The 26027-nt window shown below is 39.0% G+C and overlaps 1 protein-coding gene across 5 annotated transcripts in view; it reads left to right on the forward strand.

Annotated features, from left to right (window-relative positions):
- Positions 1 to 26027, forward strand: part of ADAM23 (ADAM metallopeptidase domain 23) — a 184163-nt gene that overhangs the window by 35125 nt on the left and 123011 nt on the right. For all 5 annotated transcript variants that reach the window (XM_054478225.2, XM_063647826.1, XM_063647825.1 and 2 more), the window contains exon 3: positions 3617 to 3693. In XM_054478225.2, the coding sequence (XP_054334200.1) occupies positions 3617 to 3693 (77 nt within the window). The remainder of the gene's footprint in view (positions 1 to 3616; positions 3694 to 26027) is intronic.

The following is a 26027-nucleotide window of genomic DNA, read 5'->3' on the forward strand; positions in this document are numbered from 1 at the left end:
ACCTAATATGTGGTTCATGAACTCTTCTCTGAAGCATTCCTAGGATCTGGTGTTGTATTACTGAACACATTTCTAAACCTGACTGTATAGTTCCTTTGTAAAAGAAGAACAATACTGTAGGTAGTCTTTGTATTTTTAGTGGATTTCAGTGATGCTGGTCAGTTCATTATCTCTAAAATCTGTTAAATCAACCAAAAATGATATGGCTGTATATTATAAGACTTTGTACTCATCCCAGCCATTCTTCTAACTTTTCTACCATTTGGAAGAAGCAAGCCAATATTCTGTAAAAAAAAAAAAAAAAAAATATATATATATATATATATATAAAAATAATATAACAACATTTATAAATAATGAGGACTCACTTTACATGATTTGAAAACATATTTAAAATGGGCATATATAAAAACTGTATAATATTTTGTTAAAGAAAAAGTGACAAATTGAAATGGAATGCATAGCATCCAGAAGTTAAACACTATTTTAATTGTGTCTAAGACAGGGCAGAAATAAAATGATAGGGAAAAGTAGCACTTGTCAGGTATTTATTTTGGTATAGAGAAGAATCTGTACTGTAAGCACTTGCAGAATGTATAGCAATGGAAAGAGAAACAGAATGTAAGAAAAATAACATACATCAATATATTTAAATGACTTAAAATGGATATAAATGTATTAGATGAAACTAATTCCATTTGATATATTCACAAAGAAGATGAATATGGTGAGGAAATCTTAAATCATTTTATAGAAAATGTGCTTCCTCTTAGAATTAAAATATTAAAACATTCTTACTGATAAAGGTAATAAAATCAGATTCTTTTTTTTTCCTATGGATAAACAGATATCTTGTTGCTGGCATGATAAATTGCTTCAGTTCTGGAGAGTAATCTGTTAAGATGTTTGAATCATAATGATGATGATGATGATGATGATGATGGCGTGTGCCAGAAATGGTGCTGAGTGAGTTTGAGGGAATGGCCATTTAGGGGAAGGCTCATTGTCTTGGCCACATGTTCTTGTTTGCTATCATAAATGTCACTGATCATGTCACGTGAAGCCTGCCAATCTCCATCCCACCTTTTCAGATTCATTGTTTGACATTTCATCTGAAAACCATTTTCCTACAGGCCATATTCATTTTTTAAAAAATTTAAAAAGCTTATTTTTCTCACATTCATTTTGACTCGATTTTTATAAATGTTTTCCTCCATGCCTTGAGTGTCTTTTCTTTCTCTGACACGTGGATTCTTATTCATCTTTTGAGTTGTTGTTCAAATAGCACCTTGTCAGTGGATCCTTTCTGCACCTCTCTGTGCCTGGATGGGGTTCAGCCATGGTCCCTGTGGCCCATTAGACAAGCTGAGGCTGACAGTTCTACCTGCCTCTCTGGAGACCATCACTTCTTTGAGGGCGGAAGCTGTGTCCCAGCTATCTTTATATGCAAAGCACGACTTAATATGTTTGTGTGGAATGATTGAATGCAAAAGCAAAAGGAAAACCTATGATTTACTAGCTCTTTGATTAAATTCTGTTAAGCTGAAGCTAGTCACATTGACTTGGTATAAACCTATTTTAGCAATTATCAAATTGTATAACTCCTACAATTCTATAAAATGAAGGTACTACATTTACCACCAGATTACCTTATTTTGCAACAGAGTGTTGTCAGTGTTTGTACTTGTCGCATCGCTTATTTGCTATAAAATAAGCCTTTTACTGAGTCTCTGTCAAGTTTTTCTTAGCGTTTATAAAGATGTTCAAGGAGGTATATTTATCAGCTCTTTTAGACCAGGGTGCCACTAATGAACTCATCTCTACAGTATAATATTCTTAAGAGAAACTATACTTAAGGATTTATCTTATTCTTAGAAAGTAAATTTTACATACTTAAAGCTTTTTGGATCTAGAGCCGAAAAATCTCTCCTTGTACAAATTATTCATCAATATAAATATCTTTATGCAAAAACTAATGCTTCAAGGTACAGAATGAATTTAAAGACTAGTGGATATTTGTATTGAATAGAGGTTCTCTTGTGGATAACAGAGACCACACTTGACAGAAGTTTCTCTCTCTCTCTCTCTCTCACTCATAGTTGTATGGATACAGGAAGCCCACAAGTATGGTGACCCTGTTCTAGAAGGTTGTTCGGAATTTGACGTGGCATCCTATGGCATTAAGGATTTAGGAGCCTCGTTTCTCATTGTTCTGTATTTAAAATTTAATATTTGTTAATTTCCTTTTTACATTTTATGGATTATTATTGAGTGACTATCTGATTTGGCAGTGTGCTTGACTGAAAGTATAAGTCATGGTTTATTTATAGTGTTTTCTGGGTTTGGTATGGCAAAAAGATCTTGACAATGAATATTTGGGAATTACTTGGAAGGTCAGATATGCTGGGGAAGAGTCATTAATCTAGACCTGTTTGCAAGACCCCTGTGATACGTGTTGTGGAGCTTACCACCCAGGGGAGGGATGGGAAAGGGAGAGACGGAGGAACAAATAAAGTGCTTCCAAAGCCCTGAGCGTGAAGAATGTGTGAAGGAAGACTTCGTGAAAAGCACTGCAGGTGGGACGCCTTTAAAGGATGGGGAGAGTTTCAATCATCAAAAATACAGGGAAGGCAAAGAGGAGCATGGGGTAGTATTGGGGGGAAGGTGGGAATAGAAAGTACTGGGAGAGAGATGCCTGGTGTGTTCATGCTGGTGTCCGGTTACCATGCATGGAGCACTTCACAGATGATTTGCAGCACCCACTGTGCCTTAGGAATGCAATTTTGGAGGAAGGACGTTTGTGAGTCAAGGAAGTGCAGTGTAGGTGTTTCATTTAGCCTTGTTCTTTTTTTTTTTTTTTCCTGATAGTGTGACAAAGGAGAGTTTTATGTTAGCTAATACTTTGACAAAACTTCATTGATTTGTTAATTTGCAATATTCAAGATGCCTCTGTGAGCTATAATAATCTTTAACACCTAGTAAATAGGATTCATGTTTAGATGGAATTATCTTTGTATTTTGAATTAAGACAAAATAATGACAATATTTGTAAACATATGACTTTTAAAGGGGGACATAAGCTCTCAGTATTCACAAAAGGCCAGATTCTAAGTGCTTTCTGAAGTTAGAAGGTTGTACTCTCCCATTTTACTGTCATATTCTGCTGATACATCATTTAGAGAACGTTCCAGAGAAAGTTCTAATTCCTGCTGAAGAGCAGAGCACTGACATGATTTTTCACTTAGGTGTGCAGAAAGAATTGGTTAGCTTTATGCACAAAACGGGCTGAAATCAAGCTTTAATTAGTCAGACTTTTGCATAATTCATCATGGTCACTTTGTAAGTCCAGCAGAATATGCTGCTGGTTTTTATCTTAGTGGGTTCGTTTTCAAGGATGGGTTGTCTTATTAGCTCTTTGCCACCCAAATATTTAGATTTTCCTAGCAAAACCATGGTATTGTACCTAGTCTCCTAAAGAAATGAATTGCTATATGAAGATACATAAGGAAATGAACTGATACATAAAAGTTATTCCTCTTAAATATCATTCTTGATAATAATCTGTCTTAAAGACAGGAAAGTAAGTTAAGGTTCTTCTGTCTTTTTGAATCCATAGGCTGTCCATCTGGCCCAGGCAAGCTTCCAGATTGAAGCCTTCGGCTCCAAATTCATTCTTGACCTCATACTGAACAAGTGAGTATTTAGACATAATCCTCTTAAGAAGCAGGTGCAATAAAGCTTTGTTTTTATAATATTGCTTTAGTCAAAATAATGTCTGTTGTTTAACAACTATTTTCTAGCAGATTACTATAGAGCACGTAAAGTATAAAATTCTGAACGGTGAATTATGTTTTTTTTTTTCCGAAATAGAAGATATTTAACATGTTAAGCATCTCAAACACAGCACTTACATATTATAATTTTAAATGGAATAAATATTTGAAGTAATCCAGTTAATTAAATGTTAACTATAATCATCACTATATATAAGAAGCATGATAAATTTACTGATTCAAGTATAATTTGACTACAGTCTAGAAATTTCTTCCATTTACTCTTTATAATGCAATTCACATGACTTCTGTGGGAAGAACAGAGTAAGTGATGATTTGCAAATACCTATTTTAAGAAGATTCTTTGCTTTATAATTTGCTCTAATATGGTTTCTTAGAAATTTTGGTCCTGATGAAAATTTACCCGATTGTCTCTGAGCATGTGTTTGTTGATATTTAAATGCTGTTTCCTAAGTTGGAATCAGTTGTACAGATGTCTTTGTACAAAGTGTGAACAAGAGCTGTTGACTTAACTAAGGCTCTTCAGCCTCAAATAGATCTAGCACTGAGCCTTTCTTTGGTGAAAGAGATTTTCTATATGGTTTTCTTGAGTTACAGAAATTATAGTCAGTATTTTAAGCTTTTGTCAGTATTTTGATCAGGATTGCATCTTTGCAAGAAAAATACCTGTTAATGCTATCAAACACTATAATGTAAGTGACCACAACCAATATTTGAAAAATTGCAAAGGATCATAAAGAACAACTATTAAATTTTTTGTATGCCAAATTCTGTGAGCTCTGCAGAAAAAAATGCAAAGTCAGCTTGGGTGTTCTTTACCAAGTGTTATTGCAGCTTTAAGTCAGAATGAATCAGCAGAACTCAGAATTGCCTATGTAAAGGTATTGCAGGTTTTCCTCTTTGGTTGAGTTCCGTTTCACCATGCTGTGTCAGCAGTTTGCCTGCCTAAGGGACTTGTCTTGCCAAATCTTACACTATGTTGAATGGCAAGATAGAGCTAATTTTAGTGTAAGTCCTCAATTCCTTTAACTCTTACTGTGGTGGAGACCATCATTTCAAACTGTAATGAGATGATCGCAACCAACACTGCTGTGTGTTTTGAGCAATGAAATATCTCAGCCATAGCAGAGCCTCCTAGTCAGTCAGTACATGGCAGAGAAAGGGTCATATGGGATGGCCAGGGTACTTAGAGGTCTGGAAATGTGCCAGAAGTTATCTGTAACATTTAGCATGCAAAGGAATCAGGTTGAGCACCTATTATGAGCAGTCCCTGACTTGAGGAATTTAGAGTCTGCTTGGGGGAAGGTTGATAGACAAGTACGTAATTTTAGAAGAATATGAAATATGCTGGAGGTTAAAATGGAATGTTATGGTAGCACCAAGGAGCGGCAGCTCTCGGGCTGGAGGAGTGTGAAAAGGCGTCTTGGGAAGGGTGATGCTTGAGCTAAATCTTGAAGTGTGTTCTAGGCATGTGAGATAGTATTTCTGAAGAGGCAAGGCCACGTTGCAGTATGGCATGTTAGGGGAGCGTGAGCCTTTTGTTGACCTTCCTCGTAAATGACAAGGTTGAGACGAGGAAGATGAGTTGGGAGAGGTAAGCCTAGGGACAGCTCAGCTCATGGAAGTTCTGGTATTTCACGTGTCAGTGCTGGGCCATTATCCCCTAGACTGAAAAATCAAGTCAGGGGAATAAACAGAGGTCCTGTTCTCAGGAAGTGCTAAGAGGCATGGGGAGGGAATACTTTCAATAAATCTGCAGTTGACAAAAATTATTAGGATTTCTCCATGTGGATAACAAGGCAGAGAGGATAGTTAAAGCCGACAGAGGTACCTCGATTGGTTGGTTGGTTTGAGGGTGATGTCTAGCTAAAATGGGCAGTACCAGGGAACAAACAGATTAAATGGTGAAGGGAAGGGAATGTGGCATCAGAAGAGACATGATAAATTTGAGGGGCTTTGGGACATACATGTGGCCATGTCTAGGAGGTAGCTGGATATAACCTCAGGGTAGAGATGGGAGCTAGAGATAGCAGACTTGGTAGGTATTTTTATATAAATGTTAATGACCAACATGGCTGTGAATGAGGTTACCCAGGGAGGGTAGGTAGAGTAAGGAGAGAGAAGCTGAGAAGACAGGTAAGAGGAAGGGAGAAAAGGAGGAACCCATGAAGGAAATTGAGAAGGAGTGATTGGAGAAATAGGACAATCAGGAGAATGATTAAACAGAGTTTCAAAATAGGAAGGTGTGATTTACAGTGTCATCTGCAGTAGAGTCATCTACTGGCACATGCTGTAGAATAATCTAATGAGGTAAGAGGCAAAATTTGCCCTTTGGATTTGCCATTTGAGCAGTCACCAGTGGTTGGAAAGCAGCAGTTTCAATGAAACTATGGGTGGGGGAAATGAGAGGGGACAGAAACCAGGTTACAATAGGCTGGGAGTGAATGAGAGGAGTTGATGTGGAGGCAGCAAATATCCATTGAAGAGGTTTGGATGAGAAGAAAAGAGAGCAGAAGACATTGGGATCAAGGCAGGGCTTTTTAATGATGACAGAGCAAGTTGACAGAGCAAGTTAACAGAGCAAGTTTGGTAGACTGAGAGACGGAGCTGATAAGAGTGGGAGGTTGAAGATGCAGAAAAGAGAGAGGAGATAATCTATTGGGCAAGAGCTGGGTAGAGACTGAAGGGAATGAGATCAAAGCCCAAGGGCAGAACTTAGTTTTGAACCAGTAAAGACAGGTTGTCCTGCACTGGTGTGAAGCTGTAGGGTGTGTGCAGGTGGAGATTGACTTGCAGGTGAGGGGATGGAGTTGAAGAAACACATTTCTGAAGTTATCTACTGTAGGGGTTGGGATGGAGAGGGAGGTTGGGTTGGGGCTTGAGGAAAATAACAAAATCGCTGGGAAGAATGAGGAAGCCCATCAAGGTCAAATGCAAGAATTTTTGAGCAACCTTCATTAGAAATCATGTGCTGTGTGTTAGTCTTTGTGTATTTCTTTCTGGTGATGTTTTTTGTATTTTATTTTTATTATTTTTAAAAATTGGAGTGCTTTGTCACTGCAGAGTGTGAATGAAGGAGGCAGACTGTAGTGTGGACCCAGGGCTCAGTCTCTGTGGTAGCACAGAAGAACAGTGTAGGCAAAGCTCTTTGAATACTCATGAATAACTTGCGTAGTTAAGTATCAGGATCCAGTCTGGGTTAGAAGGGAGATGAGGTCAAGAGGAGGCTATGAACTGGGGAGGCTATGAAATGGAGGTCTCTGAAGGGAAAACTAACTGCAGTGAGAGAGAGACCATGAGAGCTGCACTCATGTGCTATCTCCCCTGATATGGTTTGGCTGTGTCCCTACCCAAATCTTATTTTGAATTGTAGCTTTCATAATCCCCATGTGTCATGGGAGGGCCCCGGTGGGAGGTAACTGAATCATGGGGGTGAATTTTTCCCCTGCTGTTCTTGTGATAATGAATAAGTCTCACGAGATCTGATGGTTTTATAAAGGTCAGTTACCCTGCACATGCTCTCTTGCCTGCCACCATGTAAGACATGCCTTTGCTCCTCCTTCACCTTCTGCCATAATTATAAGGCATCCCCAGCCATATGGAACTATGAGTCCATTAAAGCTTTTTTTCTTTATAAATTACCCAGTCTCAGGTATGTCTTTATGAGCAGCATGAGAATGGACTAATGTAATACATCCCCCATGCTGTCCTGAGCTTTCTGAGTGCAACCTGAGTGTGCAAGGCTGGCATGATGAACTGGAAATGAGGGAACTGTGTTAGAACATGAGATGCGTTGTGGGGATGGGCTCTAGTTTAGATGACTTCTGTCTGGGATTAACCAAAAAGTTTGATATGTGTTAGAATAAAGGTAGAGAGTCAAGAGAATGTTTAAGTCAGTAATAGAGGACCCAAAAGAGCTTCTGAGGAAAGAGGGACCTCACTTCCACTATAGGATGATCATTGCCACATTACAGGCAGAGGTGTTAAGTTATCAAAGGAGGGAAAGGTGTCTGGTAAGTATGTGGGCTCAGAGTGTGGAGGAATGAGCACATAAAGGTGTTACCATAAGTTAATCCAGGTGGTGACCATAGAATCTTCAGGGTTAGTGACCTCACCAGGCCCAGAAGCCCAGCTTGTGAGGACTAACCTGACAGGAGTTCCTGAGAGGAGAGCCTGGTTTACATCTGGCTTGTGGAGGCATCTCATGGTAGTGCTGTGTGTTTTATTCATTTGTTCAGCAAATGTTGAGTGAGCATCTGCTATGTGCCTCTGGCTGTTATAGGTGCTGATGTTGCTGAGAATAAGATAGACAAGACTTGTACCTTCCCTTTTAAAGCTTCATTCCAGAGGAGGAGGCAAACAGTGGACCACCATATAAAGATATATGGGATGGAGAGGGACTGGAAGTAGGGTGTCCAGCATGATTTAGATGGTCAGAAGAAGCAAGAAGGCCTATCTGAGGAGGGAATCTGAGCTGAGCCCTAGTTGTCAAAGAGGAGCCACAACACGTTGCTGGAAGGCTGGGGGTTCTGCACAGCTGGGACAGCAAGACAGCCAGAGCTAAGGAGGATGTGGGATGTTCAAGAAGGGCAGAGGCCATTATGCAGTGCAGGGCAGGGGATAGTGGGAGAACGAGGAGACGAAATCAGAGAGGAAGCAGCTGTGCAGCCAGGCGATGAAGGACTGTAGTCCATGGTGAGGAGTGTGGGTCAGAAGCCATTGGATGGCAGTAAGCATGGAAGAGACACGGTCAGATTTCTATTTTATTTAGCCCCAAAGGTCCTAGTTATGTATGGCCTTAGAGGTCCTTTAATTACACTCCTCTCGGGGTTCTCCTCTTTTAAAATTTTGTTTAGTGTTTCCTCTAAAATAGCTGTTATTCCAGGTTACAGAAGATTTTGAAAAGATCACTAGGGTAACGTTTCTTGTCTTTCCTTTTTTTTTTTTTTTTAATGTCAAACAAGCATTTTAGGTATTTTTAATTTTGATTTTTACTATCCACTTTATTGAAGTATGATTGATGTTAGAGCAACAATTGTTAATGTTTATCAGTCCTTGGAAGTCTCAGAAGGTCTGAGGATTGATTGTCTCTTCTCTGTGTGTGATTAGAATTATGCCAAAGCCTATATTACCCATAATTATATTTGCTGGTGTTTTCAGCAAATGTTTACTGAGAATAACCATGATTAGGGCGGCATAATGGTTGAAAGCATGGGTAACTCTTTGATCTTGGGCAAGCTTCTTAACTTCTTCCTTTTCTTCATTTTTCCTCTTCCTCCTCTTTCTCCTTTTCCTCCTCCTCCTCCTCCTCTTCTACCACCTCCACCACGACCACCATCACCTATCATAAAACTCACTTTTCTAAAGTTTACCATTCAGTGTTTTAAAATTATATTCACAAGATTTTGCAGTTATCACCACAATCTAATTCTAGAACATTTTCATCACCCCCAAGAAACCCTGTACCCATTAGCAGTCACTCCCCATTCCCTTCTCCCTTAGGCCCCTGGTGACTACTAATCTACATTCTGTCTCCATGCATTCGTGTATTCTAGACATTTCATACAATGTGCAGCCTTTTGTGACTGACCTCTTTTACTTAGCATAATGTTTTGAGGTTCATCCATGTTGTAGTTGAGTAATATACCATTATTTGGATATATTCTAAGCTTCTTAAGCTTTAGTTTCCTTCCGAAGCTGTAGGTTGTTGCAAGGATTAGATGAGATAACGTGTGGTGCTTACAGATGTTTGTTGACAATGAATTATTATTACCTCCGTGAGGCAGTCACTGCACTGAGATGTTGGGGGATTCTGCATTGAGGAGAAAAGGCATTGATCTCGTGGAACTTATGATCTGGTGAGAGCAGCTCAGGTCATAAGAAATGCTGCTTGTCTTCCCTTTGGCTTCAGTCAGTCTTTTTCTGACTTCAGTGAGAAGGGAGGGGTCCACTATGTAAACTTTTGTCTCTCCAAAGTAGGCTGAAGAAAAAAAATGGAGACAATTTGGCAGGCCCTGGGTTGATAAGTGCTCAAGGTAGTGAGCACTGGGAATTCAGATAACATACTTCCATTGAGTTGAAAGCATGCTCGCGAGACACTTGGTACTTGTCCAGTTTTCCCAGAGCTGCTTACTGGACATCCATTAAAGAACATGACGCGACTTGCAGGCTATTGCATATATGTGGGTATTTAAGTTTCCAGGCCATCTGACTGGTCCGAGGTGAACACCAGGTCCTCAGCATGCTGTCCTGTTTATTGTGAAGTGAAATCCCTGTGCTTCTTTTAGCCCCAGCCTGATACAGAGAGGAAAGAATTCTTAGGATGCATTAAGGGTAATGCCTTCTTGGTTAAAAAGGCAGCATTATGTTCCTTCTTAACAGAACACTACTCCAGCAAGAGAGTGTGGGGATGTGACGCGTCTTTGTACATTCATCTTGAATGATGCCCAGGGAGAACTCTGGGTGAAATCGATGTAAGACATCCACATTGGGTGGCTGACTCCCAAAACTGAGGAGTAGACCCAAAACTTGGAGAGTAAGTTAGTTTTGGATTTAGGAAAAAAATCTTTATTCTGATTTTCTGGGAATCAGAGGTGTTTGATTTAAGATGAATATCTAGAAAATGCTGATTTAAAGAAATACATGCATGCAGTAATTTGCTCGTTAAAAGCAGTTCACGCTGCGCTTTGGAAAGAAGCAGACAGCCACACTGATATAGTTTCAGTTAGCTTAAATACAGAGCCCAACCTTCTTGCTGACTGACGTGGTTAATTCATTCTTCATTCAGTCAACAAACATTTATTGAGCTTCTCGTTTGTGTAAGACACTGTGCTGAGCAACACGGGGGAATTCAGAGCCGTGTGAAAGAATTTCTCGTCTTCAAGAGCCTGTGGTAGAGAATGTGAAAGAATTTCTCGTCTTCAAGAGCCTGTGGTAGAGAAATGAGATTACAGTGTATATGAATAGTGTTAAAACATGATAGAAAGTGACTTGAGAGATCTTGGTGATGAGGGAAGGTTTTCTGGGGAAGGTGGGATTCCATGGGACTCCTACAGGAGGCTGCCTTGGTTTTGGGTCCCCTGGTAGCAGACCCTGAGACAAGGAGGAAGGAGCTAGGAAAGGGTGAGTTCTCAAGCTGTTTACTCCTCTGGGCAGCTGGGATTCTCACTGAGAGCTCTGGGAGTCTGTGGACTCATGCCAGAGAGTTATCCCACCTAGAGGCAGGGAGCTGGAGTTTTGTCCACCAACTGCCAGGCTGTTGTTGGCTGAAGTCTGTTTCTTGGGGCAGTAACTCTTTACTACCTCCTCCTGGGTAGAGTACAAAGCCCTCAGGCCCAGGGTCTCAGGCAGTTCCAGTCAGCTGCCTTCAGTGTGTGGAAGTGAATGCCAAGGGCATAGTGGCAGGGCCCGGTGGAGCCCATAGCAGGTGCTTTAGACTTTGAAAGGTGTGGGAAGGAGAAAGATGCAGACTCCACAGGAAGTGGCAGGCAGAGGTGTGGGAGCCCAAAAGCACCAAACTCCTGGGCTGAGTCAGGACTGGTGAGGCCCCCTCTCTTAAAGAACTTGAATTACCAAGCTGCGAACAGAAGGCAAACTGACTGTTGGGAGTCCCTGGATCCTAAGGGGGATATTCAGCTTTATTTGGCTAAATGTTTTTTTTCAGCTCTGCTGAAAAAATTTGGAGATTGAACTTAAATATGGTTGTAAGAAGGAACATGTGGAGAAGAAACAGGCCTCCTGCCTCATTTTTATCTTGTGGTCGAGTAAGACCAGGACAGGAGTCAGGAGCTGTGGCTGGGGACAGCTTGAGGCACCTTGACCTACACCAGCCTGAGCTGTGGTGTTGCTGTCTTACGTCTTGGTTTCTAAGTTTTTGTGATTCCTGAATCCAGATTGGCAGGCCTTTTGTGTCATTGCTGGCCTTTTTCTCTCCAACTAGCAGCCCATCATGCTCACTGCTGACATTTCTCTTACACATCTGAGAGAGGGAATCAGGGAAGGCACCGGCCTTAGGAATTTGGAGTCAAGACTTCCAATCTCAGCTCTGCTTCAGAGAGCTGGTCACACACTCTGGGCCTTAGTCCGAAGGAATTAGAGGAGATGATGTGAACATTGCTTTCCATTTCAGGAGTCTCGGGGTTTATGATGATGCTAACTCGAAGGTTAAATATTTACTTCCCAGTTTCAAGAGATCTTCAGAAGGAAGGCTTTCTATTATGGTGATAGACTGTGCCAAGCCCTATGTGTACCCATAGTCTCCTATTTAAGTTCCTTTGATAACCCTGTGAGAAAGATGTTATTATCCCCATTTTACTGCTGAGTAACATGTGGCCTGGCGAGATTCAGTCACATGCAGGGACTCCAGCATGGGCTGTTTGCTTGGAGTCTCCTTCACCATGGCTGCTGTGGTCACAGCACTGGACTACCAATTTGCAAGTGAGCTGAACCTAATTCTGATGATTGCATATCTGTTCACATTAAGTGAGAAAAAGAGTGGAACTATTTTGGTCAATTTGTAACCATATAAGGAAAACACAGAAGGTCCCAAATAGGATTGAAAATAATGCTGTTTGTTGAGTAGAACCATCTGTTATGCTCTGTGTGTCTCCCCCTCCGCATTCGTACGTTGAAGTTCTAACCCCTAGTACCTAAGAATGTAACTATATTTGGAATAAAGTCTTTAAAAAGGTAATTAAGTTAAAATGAAATCTTTTGGGTGGCCCTTAATTTAATATTACTATTGTCATGAAAAGAGAAAGTTTGGACACAGACACTAGTGTGTTGGAGGAAAGACCATGTGAAGACACAGTGAGATGGACGGCGGCTGTCTGCAAGCCAAGGTGAGAGCCCCTCGAATGAAACCAGCCCTGCTGACACCTTGGTCTTGGACTTCTAGCCTTTTGAACTGTGAGGAAATACATTTCTGTTGGTTAAGCTACCAGTTTGTGGTACTTTGTGGCATCCTTAGCAAACTAATACACCATTCTAATTCACTTACTGCTTACCTATTGCAGTGAGACATTCAGCATTAAGTGCTGCTTGTTAATGGGTAAAACTGTTTGTCCCTTATACTATGATTTTCAAGTGCTGTTTTGAGAGATTGTGGTTTCTTTTGCATTTGGGTACTTTAGGATGATTGGAACTGTTTTGGTAGTTTTGAAAAACTGTGTGATGATAAAGAATCTTAAGAGGCAGGTATCCCCAAAGTTGCTGTAAATATTGATTGCTGCTGTGCTGTGTGCAATATGATGTAGTTGAATATTGCATTTTATATGTCCTAGAGGCCTGATAGTATTCTAAGCTTTCTAGTGCTGGTAGGAATGAGTTGCTATGGATTTTTCTCTCCTGAAGCCACCTTTTCCTGTCTAGTTCTAAACATTTTAATTCTAGAGTGCCAGGTAACTCTTTTTGTTGCCATATTTTCTCTGATCAGGGTGATCAGACATTTCTGGTTTGAGTCAACCTGTATTGAATGCCTTGGATATTATCATTTGCTTTTGATGACTCATCTTTATGCTGGTAGATCAGGTCCAGAAAATCTTGAAAACATATACAATAAAAGAAATATTGTCTAAGTTTTAGTAGATTCTGGTTCTATTTATTTAGGGTGCTATGCAACGTACTTTCAAAATGGTTTGAGAATGACTTGCACAATTAAACGTAATAACAAGATTATTAAAAATAAAATCACAACCAAACCATTGATACTTATATACTGATTCTTGATTTTCATAGACGAACAAAATCTAGCATAACTCTCGGGTGGTGAAATTCAATGGATGTTTGCCTTCTGCCTGCCCCTACCCCTGCTTGCCTATTGACAATAATTACTGTGAGTGACTGGGACCCAGGGAGATTAAGCACCAGGCTAGAGAAATGAGGAGGGCCACAGGAGCCAGATTTAGATTTTCTAGGTTCTGGGAGATGAGAAAACTGCGATTGCCCAGAAAAGAGGACCCTGTGGCTACAGTCTTTAGCAGGAGAATAAAAAGTATGGCAACTAAGAATTTCTAGCAAAATCAAAAAAATTTAATTGTTGATGGATCATATTATACTGTTTATCTTATCTAGGATATAAAAGACATCTCTAGTGAGTCAGGAGACTATTTCTTGACTGGTGGATAAAAGGAGACCCTTTGTGGGTATCCACCCCAATGCAGAATGTGGGCAAATAAAACCTGAACTTGACTCATTTTTTCAGAGCACTTCTTGGTCTTTTGAAGACAAAGGCAAATAATGTATAAAAATTCCAGCAGAAGTTAATTGTGACAAAAAATTGAAAAGCACAGAGAATTAGATGTGACCAAGCGTCTGAGATAAGTTTATTACAGTAGTTACTGAAATGAGATCTTACTTTTCTGACAGTTACATGAGAAAGGTAAGATAGTGGGTTGTGTAATTTTCATTATCTGATACAAGAATTTTATCTGTCGAGATAAAAATGTTTCCTTGTCAAAGAGGAATTTATCCCTTGACGCCTGACGTAGTAGGACATTCAATAGCATAACGGTTAATGTGTGCAACCGTGGTTTTGCAAATAACCAGAAGTGTTTCTTAAATGGGTTTCTCATATTGACTCTCTGTGTTAGCCAAGTGCATAAAGTTCTTTCTAACCTGAGTTGGTGGATAGATTTCCATTGACAGAAGCCGTTCATGAATGATTCTGAACACTTTTATTTCACAAATGTTTATTGAGTGCCTGCTAAGTGCCAGGCACTGTCAGAGTTTGCCTGGAGAAGTCCTTCCCTCATGAAGCTTATAGAACAATGGAGGAGGAAAGACAAATCTGTAAGCATTTAATGACAATCTGAGAAGTACTGTGGTGGGGAAAGTACAGGATGTTTTTATCCCACATACGAGGGGTACCTAACCCAGATTAGAGGTAGAAATGGATAGTGAGGTAAATGTTTATGGAGCTAAATGTCTCAACTCAGGCCTAAAGCATGTTTAAGAGGTGGTCAGAAAAGGTTTGAAGGGGGAGAGAGTGTGGAGGCCTGAAGGTAAGCAAGAAACTTGGGACTTCATGGAGTGAAGTTCACTCACAATGGAGTGAGAGAAAATGGAGGCTTTTAGAGGTGAACAGAACCACACAGCTAGTAAGTAACAGCCAAGAACAGACCTAGGAATGCCCATTGTCAAAGCCTTGGAGAGTTGAGACATTATCTAATTTGTTTGTGCTGCTATAACAAAATGCCATGGACTGGGCAATATATAAACAATAGAAATTTACTTCTGATGGTTCTGGAGGCTGGGAAATCCAAGACCAAGCATTGATATCTGGTGAGGGATCTCTGCTTGCAAGATTGTGCCTTGTTGCTGTGTCCTCACATGGCAGAAGAGCCATATGGAAGGGCCAGGCAATTCTCCAAAGCCTTCATTGTAAGGGCATTAATCTTATTGATGATCTCATTAATCTCATTAATCTCATTGATAAAGGCAGAGCCCTCATGGCCTAATCACCCTGCAAAGACCCCACCTCTTCATAGGTGGGGTTTAAATTTCCACATGAATTTTGGAGGGACCTATACATTCAAACCATAGCAGACGTTTTTCAGTGATAAAGAAGTCTGACTAAAAATGTGTTTGAAAAGCTCTACAAAGGTGAACCTTAGAGAAATAAAAAACTTTATATCATTTGTGTCTTAACCTTGCTTTATTTTGAATACTACTATTCATTGCAGAAATCTAGCCCTAAACAATAACTTATTAAATTTTCCTCTTGATTCTCCATAGATTTATATAAAGTAAGGGCTTGACATCACATGAGCTGGCTCATTAAGACTCTTGATGGTCATGTGTTGCCAGTGAGAATTGTGTTATTTTAGAACCATTTTTTGGATGATTCATACACTAGAATCTCATCATCTAGAGTCATTTCTTCTAATCTTTTAAAATTAATTGTAAATTAGAATACCCAAATAAGAATCCTAACTATGGTTTATTATGGGCTGTTTATAAAAGTACTCTCTTTAACAAGTTAGTTCTAATTCTTCTTCCATGATGATATCCATGAGCCTTAATATAATATTTAGATTGTGTTTAAAAACAAAATAATCTGTATTGGCTTTTTATTTATTTATTTTTTTGAGACGGAGTTTCACTCTTGTCACCCAGGCTGGAGTGCAGTGGCGCGATCTCGGCTCACTGCAACCTCCATCTCCCAGGTTCAACGAATTCTCCTGCCTCAGCCTCCCAGGTAGATGGGATTACAGGCATCTGCCACCACGCCCAGCTAATTTTTGTATTTTTAGTAGAGACAGGGTTTCACCATGTTGGCCAGGCTGGTCTCGAACTCCTGACCTCAGGTGATCCACCTGCCTCGGCCTCCCAAGTGCTGGGATTACAGGCGTGAGCCACCACGCCTACCCTACATTGGCTTTTTAAATGAAACAATTTCTACAAAAAGTTTCACGTCCTTTAATATAATTACAAATATATTTGTCCATTTTACAGGAATATCTTTCAAATAAGAAGGTGGAAATCTCTAACACATTGTAGAGTGCACATTTCATTTCTTCCTCCTTTCTTTTTTGCCCAAGTAAGTTCACACATCCAATAAATCAGACTAAACTACATGTGACCAGAAGGATCTCACAGCATAAGAACAGACTATATCTCTTGCAAATCTCCAGGATTTCTTGTTTTTCTTAAATGTCACCCTCCCATCTTTACTGAAGATAATGGACAGATAAAAATTATACATATTTAAGGTATACAAGGTGATGTTTTAATTTTTGTATACATTGTGAAATGATCACCATGCTCAAGCTAATTAACATATCCATCACCTCAGATGGTTATCTTTTTTCTGTTTTTGTGCTGAGAATATGTAAGATCTCCCTTTGCAAATTTCAATTATACTATACAGTATAATTAATTATAGTCACCATACTGCACATTACATCCCCTGAACTTACTGATTTTGCATAATGGAAACTGAAACCCTTTGACCAACCAAGGGATTCTTAGAAACTTGCTAGAGTCTGAGGCTCTTCCTTATTACTGTTCGTATTTATTCATTAAGGACTGAGCTAATACTTGACCCTAAAAAAAGTTTGCTCTTTAAAGCTGTTCAGTGGTAAAAGGTTTCTTTATATGATTGCTAGCATTTGCCCTCCCTGTGCACTATGCTAGCTCATAGGGAAACAAGAATAAGATGCAGTTCGTTTAAGGAGCCCACAGTTTAGGGTGGGATCAGGGAAAGCTACACAGAGGAGGAGATGGTTGAGCTGTTTTGAAGGATGACTAATTTGAGGGTGAGTAGTTCCAGTACTTTTGGGTGTGGTGAGGGACAATAACTTTTTGAGCATCCATTTATTTTAGCTGGTCATTCAATGGTTGATATCAAATGTTTACTGGATAAATGGAAGTGATGGATTGTTGATACAGCTTAGCTATTTTGCATCTTTTTTCCCAGTGGTATCTCAACCTGACACAGCTTTAACAGCCAGAAGTTTTATAAGCTGCAAAAATGAGTACTACTGATATTTTAGCTGAGGTTAAAAATGTACATGTGAAAACCATGGCACGAGAACTATGTGACAAATGCACAAGCCTCAGTAACTGATGCGATCAACTGGAAGAAAGGGTATCAGTGATGGAAGATGAAATGAATGAAATGAAGTGTGAAGAGAAGTTTAGATAAAAAAGAATAAAAAGAAACGAACAAAGCCTCCAATAAATATGGGACTATGTGAAAAGACCAAATCTTCGTCTAATTGGTGTACCTGAAAGTGACAGGGAGAATGGAACCAAGTTGGAAAACACTCTGCAGGATATTATCCAGGAGAACTTCCCCAATCTAGCAAGGCAGGCCAACATTCAAATTCAGGAAATACAGGGAACGCCACAAAGATACTCCTCAAGAAGAGCAACTCTAAGACACATAATTGTCAGATTTCACCAAAGTTGAAATGAAGGAAAAAATGTTAAGGGCAGCCAGAGAGAAACGTCAGGTTACCCACAAAGGGAAGCCCATCAGACTAACAGCGGATCTCTCGGCAGAAACTCTGCAAGCCAGAAGAGAGTGGGGGCCAATATTCAACATTCTTAAAGAAAAGAATTTTCAACCCAGAATTTCATATCCAACCAAACTAAGCTTCATGAGTGAAGGAGAAATAAAATCCTTTACAGACAAGCAAATGCTGAGAGATTTTGTCACCACCAGGCCTGCCCTAAAAGAGCTCCTGAAGGAAGCACTAAACTTGGAAAGGAACAACCAGTACCAGCCACTGCAAAAACATGCCAAATTATAAAGACCATCAAGGCTAGGAAGAAACTGCATCAACTAACGAGCAAAATAAGCAGCTAACATCATAATGACAGATCAAATTCACACGTAACAATACTAACTTTAAATGTAAATGGGCTAAATGCTCCAATTAAAAGACACAGACTGGCAAATTGGATAAAGAGTCAAGACCCATCAGTGTGCTGTATTCAGGAAACCCATCTCACGTGCAGAGACACACATAGGCTCAAAATAAAGGGATGGAAGAAGATCTACCAAGCAAATGGAAAACAAAGAAAGGTAGGGGTTGCAATCCTAGTCTCGGTTAAAACAGACTTTAAACCAACAAAGATAAAAAGAGACAAAGAAGGCCATTACATAATGGTAAAGGGATCAATTCAACAAGAAGAGCTAACTATCCTAAATATATATGCACCCAATACAGGAGCACCCAGATTCATAAAGCAAGTCCTGAGTGACCTACAAAGAGACTTAGACTCCGACACAATAATAATGGGAGACTTTAACACCCCACTGTCAATATTAGACGGATCAACGAGACAGAAAGTTAACAAGGATATCCAGGAATTGAACTCAGCTCTGCACCAAGCGGGCCTAATAGACATCTACAGAACTCTCCACCCCAAATCAACAGAATATACATTCTTTTTAGCACCACACCATACCTATTCCAAAATTGACCACATAGTTGGAAGCAAAGCACTCCTCAGCAAATGTAAAAGAACAGAAATTATAACAAACTGTCTCTCAGACCACAGTGCAATCAAACTAGAACTCAGGATTAAGAAACTCACTCAAAACCGTTCAACTACATGGAAACTGAACAACCTGCTCCTGAAATGAGTACTGGGTACATAACAAAATGAAGGCAGAAATAAAGATGTTCTTTGAAACCAATGAGAACAAAGACACAACATAGCAGAATCTCTGGGACACATTCAAAGCAGTGTGTAGAGGGAAATTTATAGCACTAAATGCCCACAAGAGAAAGCAGGAAAGATCTAAAATTGACATCCTAACATCACAATTAAAAGAACTAGAGAAGCAAGAGCAAACACATTCAAAAGCTAGCAGAAGGCAAGAAATAACTAAGATCAGAGCAGAACTGAAGGAAATAAGAGACACAAAAATCCCTTCAAAAAATCAATGAATCCAGGAGCTGGTTTTTTGAAAAGATCAATCAAATTGATAGACCGCTAGCAAGACTAATAAAGAAGAAAAGAGAGAAGAATCAAATAGATGCAATAAAAAATGACAAAGGGTATATCACCACCGATCCCACAGAAATACAGACTACCATCAGACAGTACTATAAACACCTCTACGCAAATAAACTAGAAAATCTAGAAGAAATGGATACATTCCTCGACACATACACTCTCCCAAGACTAAACCAGGAAGAAGTCGAATCTCTGAATAGACCAATAACAGGCTCTGAAATTGAGGCAATAATTAATAGCTTACCAACCAAAAAAAGTCCAGGACCAGATGGGTTCACAGCCGAATTCTACCAGAGGTACAAGGAGAAACTGGTACCATTCCTTCTGAAACTATTCTAATCAATAGAAGAAGAGGGAATCCTCCCTAACTCATTTTATGAGGCCAGCATCATCCTGATACCAAAGCCTGGCAGAGACACAACCAAAAAAGAGAATTTTAGACCAATATCCTTGATGAACATTGATGCAAAAATCCTCAATAAAATGCTGGCAAACTGAATCCAGCAGCACATCAAAAAGCTTATCCACCATGATCAAGTGGGCTTCATCCCTGGGATGCAAGGCTGGTTCAACATATGAAAATCAATAAACGTAATCCAGCATATAAACAGAACCAAAGACAAAAACCACATGATTATCTCAATAGATGCAGAAAACGCCTTTGACAAAATTCAACAGCCTTTCATGCTACAAACTCTCAATAAATTAGGTATCGATGGGACGTATCTCAAAATAATAAGAGCTATCTATGACAAACCCACAGCCAATATCATACTGAATGGACAAAAACTGGAAGTATTCCCTTTGAAAACTGGCACAAGACAGGGATGCCCTCTCTCACCACTCCTATTCAACATAGTGTTGGAAGTTCTGGCCAGGGCAGTCAGGCAGGAGAAAGGAATAAAGAGCATTCAATTAGGAATAGAGGAAGTCAACTTGTCCCTGTTTGCAGATGACATGATTGTATATCTAGAAAACCCCATCATCTCAGCCCAAAATCTCCTTAAGCTGATAAGCAACTTCAGCAAAGTCTCAGGATACAAAATCAATGTGCAAAAGTCACAAGCATTCTTATAACCAATAACAGACAGACAGAGAGCCAAATCATGAGTGAACTCCCATTCACAATTGCTTCAAAGAGAATAAAATACCTAGGAATCCAACTTACAAAGGATGTGAAGGACCTCTTCAAGAAGCACTACAAACCACTGCTCAATGAAATAAAAGAGGATACAAACAAATGGAAGAACACTCCATGCTCATGGGTAGGAAGAATCAATATCGTGAAAATGGCCATCCTGCCCAAGGTAATTTATAGATTCAATGCCATCCCCATCAAGCTACCAATGACTTTCTTCACAGAATTAGAAAAAACCACTTTAAAGTTCATATGGCACCAAAAAAGAGCCCGCATCGCCAAGTCAATCCTAAGCCAAAAGAACAAAGCTGGAGGCATCGCGCTACCTGACTTCAAACTATACTACAAGGCTACAGTAACCAAAACAGCATGGTACTGGTACCAAAACAGAGATATAGACCCATGGAACAGAACAGAGCCCTCAGAAATAGTGCTGCATATCTACAACTATCTGATCTTTGACAAACCTGACAAAAAGAAAAAATGGGGAAAGGATTCCCTATTTAATAAATGGTGCTGGGAAAACTGGCTAGCCATATGTAGAAAGCTGAAACTGGATCCCTTCCTTACACCTTATACAAAAATTAATTCAAGATGGATTAAAGACTTACATGTTAGACCTAAAACCATAAAAACCCTAGAAGAAAACCTAGGCAGTACTATTCAGGACACAGGCATGGGCAAGGACTTCATGTCTAAAACACCAAAAGCAATGGCAACAAAAGCCAAAATTGACAAATGGGATCTAATTAAACTCAAGAGCTTCTGCACAGCAAAAGAAACCACCATCAGAGTGAACAGGCAACCTACAAAATGGGAGAAAATTTTCGCAACCTACTCATCTGTCAAAGGGCTAATATCCAGAATCTACAATGAACTCAAACAAATTTACAAGAAAAAAACAACCCCATCAAAAAGTGGGCGAAGGGTATGAACACACACTTCTCAAAAGAAGACATTTATGCAGCCAAAAAACATGAAAAAATGCTCACCATCACTGGCCATCAGAGAAATGCAAATCAAAACCACAATGAGATACCATCTCACACCAGTTAGAATGGCGATCATTAAAAAGTCAGGAAACAACAGGCACTGGAGAGGATGTGGAGAAATAGGAACACTTTTACACTGTTGGTGGGACTGTAAACTAGTTCAACCATTGTGGAAGTCGGTGTGGCGATTCCTCAGGGATCTAGAACTAGAAATACCATTTGACCCAGCCATCCCATTACTGGGTATATACCCAAAGGATTGTAAATCATGCTGCTATAAAGACGCATGCACACGTATGTTTATCGTGGCATACAATGTCCAACAATGATAGACTGGATTAAGAAAATGTGGCACATATACACCATAGAATACTATGCAGCCATAAAAAATGATGAGTTCATGTCCTTTGTAGGGACATGGATGAAGCTGGAAACCATCATTCTCAGCAAACTATTGCAAGGACAAAAAACCAAACATCGCATGTTCTCACTCATAGTTGGGAATTGAACAATGAGAACACATGGACACAGGAAGGAGAACATCACACACTGGGGACTGTTGTGGGGTGGGGAGAGGGGGGAGGGATAGCATTAGGAGATATAGCTAATGCTAAATGACGAGTTAATGGGTGCAGCACACCAACATGGCACATGTATACATATGTAACAAACCTGCACGTTGTGCACATGTACCCTAAAACTTAAAGTATAATAATAATAAAAAAAAAAATGTACATGTGATCTTACTCCTTTGAGAGGTTTAATTAACCATGTTGCTGTGAAATCACTAATGTTCTCATGTCTGAATGTGAACATCTAGTGACAACAGGGCTTTTAGAAGTAAATAATATGTCTATTTTCATGCAGCTTTGAATTCCTGGGTTCTTTGTATGCATTTGATTCAGTGGACTATGAAAAAATGAGCAAACCTTAAGACACTGTGAGGTATTTTCCATAAAAGCAGTTTGAGACAAGGTTTTCAGGTTGGTGGATTACAGGAATCAAACTGTTACTGCACCCAGCACCGTGAACAACACCTGTACTACATTTTTCTTGTTTTAAGTTTCTCTCTCCTCAAGATATGCTGTTTGGAAGTAGTTTTTTATTATTAAAATATTGCATGACTTGTTTGAAAATTTATTTTTGCTGGTTATTTTTTATGCAGAAAATTCTTCCTATAAGGCCTAGAATATAAGGCTAGCTTAATGCCTTGTTGTGTTGATCAGATACTAGTATCAGTGTAGAAGATCTCGTACTCATTGTTGCATTAGATCTATTGTCATGGTAGCCACACCATATAGGAAGCAAAAGAAAACCAGTATTTTTGTCTCTTTCTTTGAAGGCAACTTCCTGGTAAGTAATGATTAAATTATATGACTCTCAAAGTACAAAAATAACACAATTCCTTAGATATTACTCCACATGTGTGTAGCACCAGCATGCAGGTCGTTAGCCATGATAATGGATATTATGTTCATGAAAAATGGGTGCTCAAAAGTAGCTTTTATGAGGAAAACAAAACCTTGCATATTAGTAAGATTTATCTCTATCTCAGTGGTGAATGATACAGGGTCTGTAATCAAAATGTTTTTCTTAGTATAATTTGACTGCTAGCTCTATAGGTAATACCTTTCACAGAGAAGCATGCATGCCCATCTCCTCTCCTTTGTGCACAATCCTGAGGGTTAGTCTTGTCCTTCCTCTGCCCTTGGCATCAAGGGACCTCCAGGAACCTGAGAGTGTGTGTCTTTGAGCTGTATCTACTGCCGTCCGCTTCCACTTGTGCGAGGGATCCGTGGTTAGCTGGGAGATACTTTCCTGCCAGCATTTTTATCCACTGTTGATGAATCACCCTCTCTCATCTGCCACCTCTAGTAGGGCTTTGAGTGTCACAACCTCATGCTTTTAATTATTTATTTTTTTAGTAGAAGATACAGTTTTCTTACTGTTGAAGAAAGCATAGTTCAACCTCTTTCTTGAAAGTTGGATTTCAGTGTTTTTCTGTGTTTAAAGTCAATATATTGAAGAAGGCTAAGAGGTGAGCCACTCACTTTTTTTTTTTTGACTTAGTTAAGTGTGTAATGTTACTGAATTGAAAAGAGCTTTGATTGTGATACCTCAGTGAAAATGATTACATGTATGTTGTGTATTTGTTTCCTGTTTCCAAGAACAACTTGTAGCTTTTTAAAAATGAGATCCTTTTTATCATGACATGTTGGGGTTAGATGAATCTTTAAACGTCCTGCAATCTAACTCCTTAGCTGATTTTCGAATCTCTTCTTATCCCCATTGAGAGCTCTTCTGGTGTATTCCTGAACACTTCCAGACTTAGGTAGCTGATTCTTAAACTATGCTGACTGCTATCAAGTACTTTTTTTTTCGTGTCATTCTGTAATGTTTTATCCCCTGGTTTCAGTTTTTGCACTTAAAGCAACTCACTCATGGAGACTGAGCATTAGGCTACTTCATTCAGTTGTCAGCACCTCCTGGAAATTGGTTCCTGACATTGCTGTTGTCCCAAAGATAACAGCCAAAGTTCTGTTCGTATGTGTTTACCTAGAATATAAAATAAGAATACAGATCATTTTCCAAGAAAAGAGTGGAAAATTATAAAAAGAACTTTTCTAAGGCATGAAAAATACTATATTTTAAGCACATAAGAAGCTATTTATAGTTTCTTCCTGCCAGTGTCCAGTACTATTAAACAGTAGGAGATTTTTATAGTCTGAAAAGGGATATTTTGAGTCTATAAGAACTTTCTGCAAGGTGATAGCAATCTCAGGTTGAATTTTGCCAGATTTTTGCTGTCTCAATATGTTTTACAAATGAATTGAAGTTAATACTGTCTGTTAAGAGAGAAGTTAATACCTACCCATTATTAAATATAAAACCAATGTGTTAAATATAATTTAGTTTTATTTCTAAAATTTCATAGAAATATAATAAAATATTTTAGCCTTCTGGTTAGAATTGAAATGCAGTAACACAAATATGTTTTTAGTGTCTTCTTTACAGATAATATTAGTTTATTGTAAAAATTAAATTTGATGCCCAAAATTAATTTGTATCTGGTTGCATTGGGAAGAATAATGTCAAAAATGCACTAACTTCCTTTGCCTTGATTTGGGGAATGATGGTGGTGTATAAAAAATGATTTAGAAACCATCAGTATGCAATTCCACAATTTTGTGATTATTGTTATCTTTTGTTATTCTTAACACATCTATCTTCCAAATCCGATTGAAAACAGGGCATGCTGTTTAAACTGGCTCTTTGGCCATAGTCTTTGTTCAAAAAAGGTCACCTTTTGATGATTTTACCTAAAAACATTTTATAAATAACTGTAGTTATTTTCTCCTGTGTTACCTGTGAGCCAGCAGAAACTTTTCTTCTGTGTTTATGGATTTAAAAGAGTTTTTTGTTTGTTTTTTGTTTTGTAATTATGACATGCAGCTTATTGCTTCTTTCATATGTAATACAAATGTTGGCCAAAAATTGGTATTTTTCCATCGACTTTGAAGAACTGTAGAAAAGAAGTCAAACACTTGTAAATCGTATGTTTTGGTGATTCTAAGTGATACTCCTTGGGTTTCCAATGAACTTCAGGTACAGAGGGCTATTGTTAATTGTCTTTCTCATTTATGTCATGTTAGATCATTGATCTGAGCAAAGCCCCAGTAGTGTTTAATGTTTTCATTATCTTTATCTATCTCCAGTCCCCATCTTATTTTCCCTGCCCATATCCTAATGAGGCAACCAACCTGATGTGTTTTACATGATCTTTTTATTATAGGTGTTCTTAAAAATTACAGTTTGTGGGCATGTAATTTTATTTAATAAAAATAGTGTTATGCTATAGATCTCTACTCAATACAATGTTTAAAGGTCTGTCTGTAAACCTGTGTAAATTTTTATATCTAACTGTGGTAGAGTACCCTATATTGTGTCTCTAACTGCTTCATCCCCCAGGGGGAGATATGTAGATTTCTCATGGCTCTCCACAACCACAAGCCATATTATAATGTATATGTATAAATCAGGATGGATAGAGCCCATTTATACATATACATATACATTGGCTGTATAGGCCAATGGGCTCTATCCATCCTGATTTATACATGTACGTTATAATATGGCTTGTGGTTGTGTTGCTGGTTTATTGGGCCAGTGTGTACTTAATTTGATGAAGTACTTCAGGATCGTCCTCCAGAAGGGCTGCACTGATCTCCTCTTGAGCAAAGCATGATGTTCACTAGAGTGTTCAAATCTCATATTTGTTTTTGGTGAACTAAATGACTTTTTTTCCCTAGGCATAGTTACTCTCTGTATGTTGGGAAGCTAATTGCTTATTTTTACTGATTAATGATTTCAGAAATGTAAGATTAAACCTTATGAAGTGAAGCAGCATCTCCTTTAGTATAAATTAGTTCCTTTGGGACTGCGTTAATTTGGTCAGGCCACTGTGATCCTTAGGGGAATGGAGTTTTGCTCTTCTCCTCCACTGTGTTGTCCAATGTTGTCATGGTGGTAATTTGAAAAGTTAGCATAATTAAAAAGGAGGAGCATATTTACAGGATTAGATTCATATTTATTTAAAGCTAAGTGTCATACCATGTACCCAAAGAAACCTTA

The sequence above is a fragment of the Pongo pygmaeus genome, chromosome 11, assembly GCF_028885625.2.
Source record: "Pongo pygmaeus isolate AG05252 chromosome 11, NHGRI_mPonPyg2-v2.0_pri, whole genome shotgun sequence".
Taxonomy (NCBI): domain Eukaryota; kingdom Metazoa; phylum Chordata; class Mammalia; order Primates; family Hominidae; genus Pongo; species Pongo pygmaeus.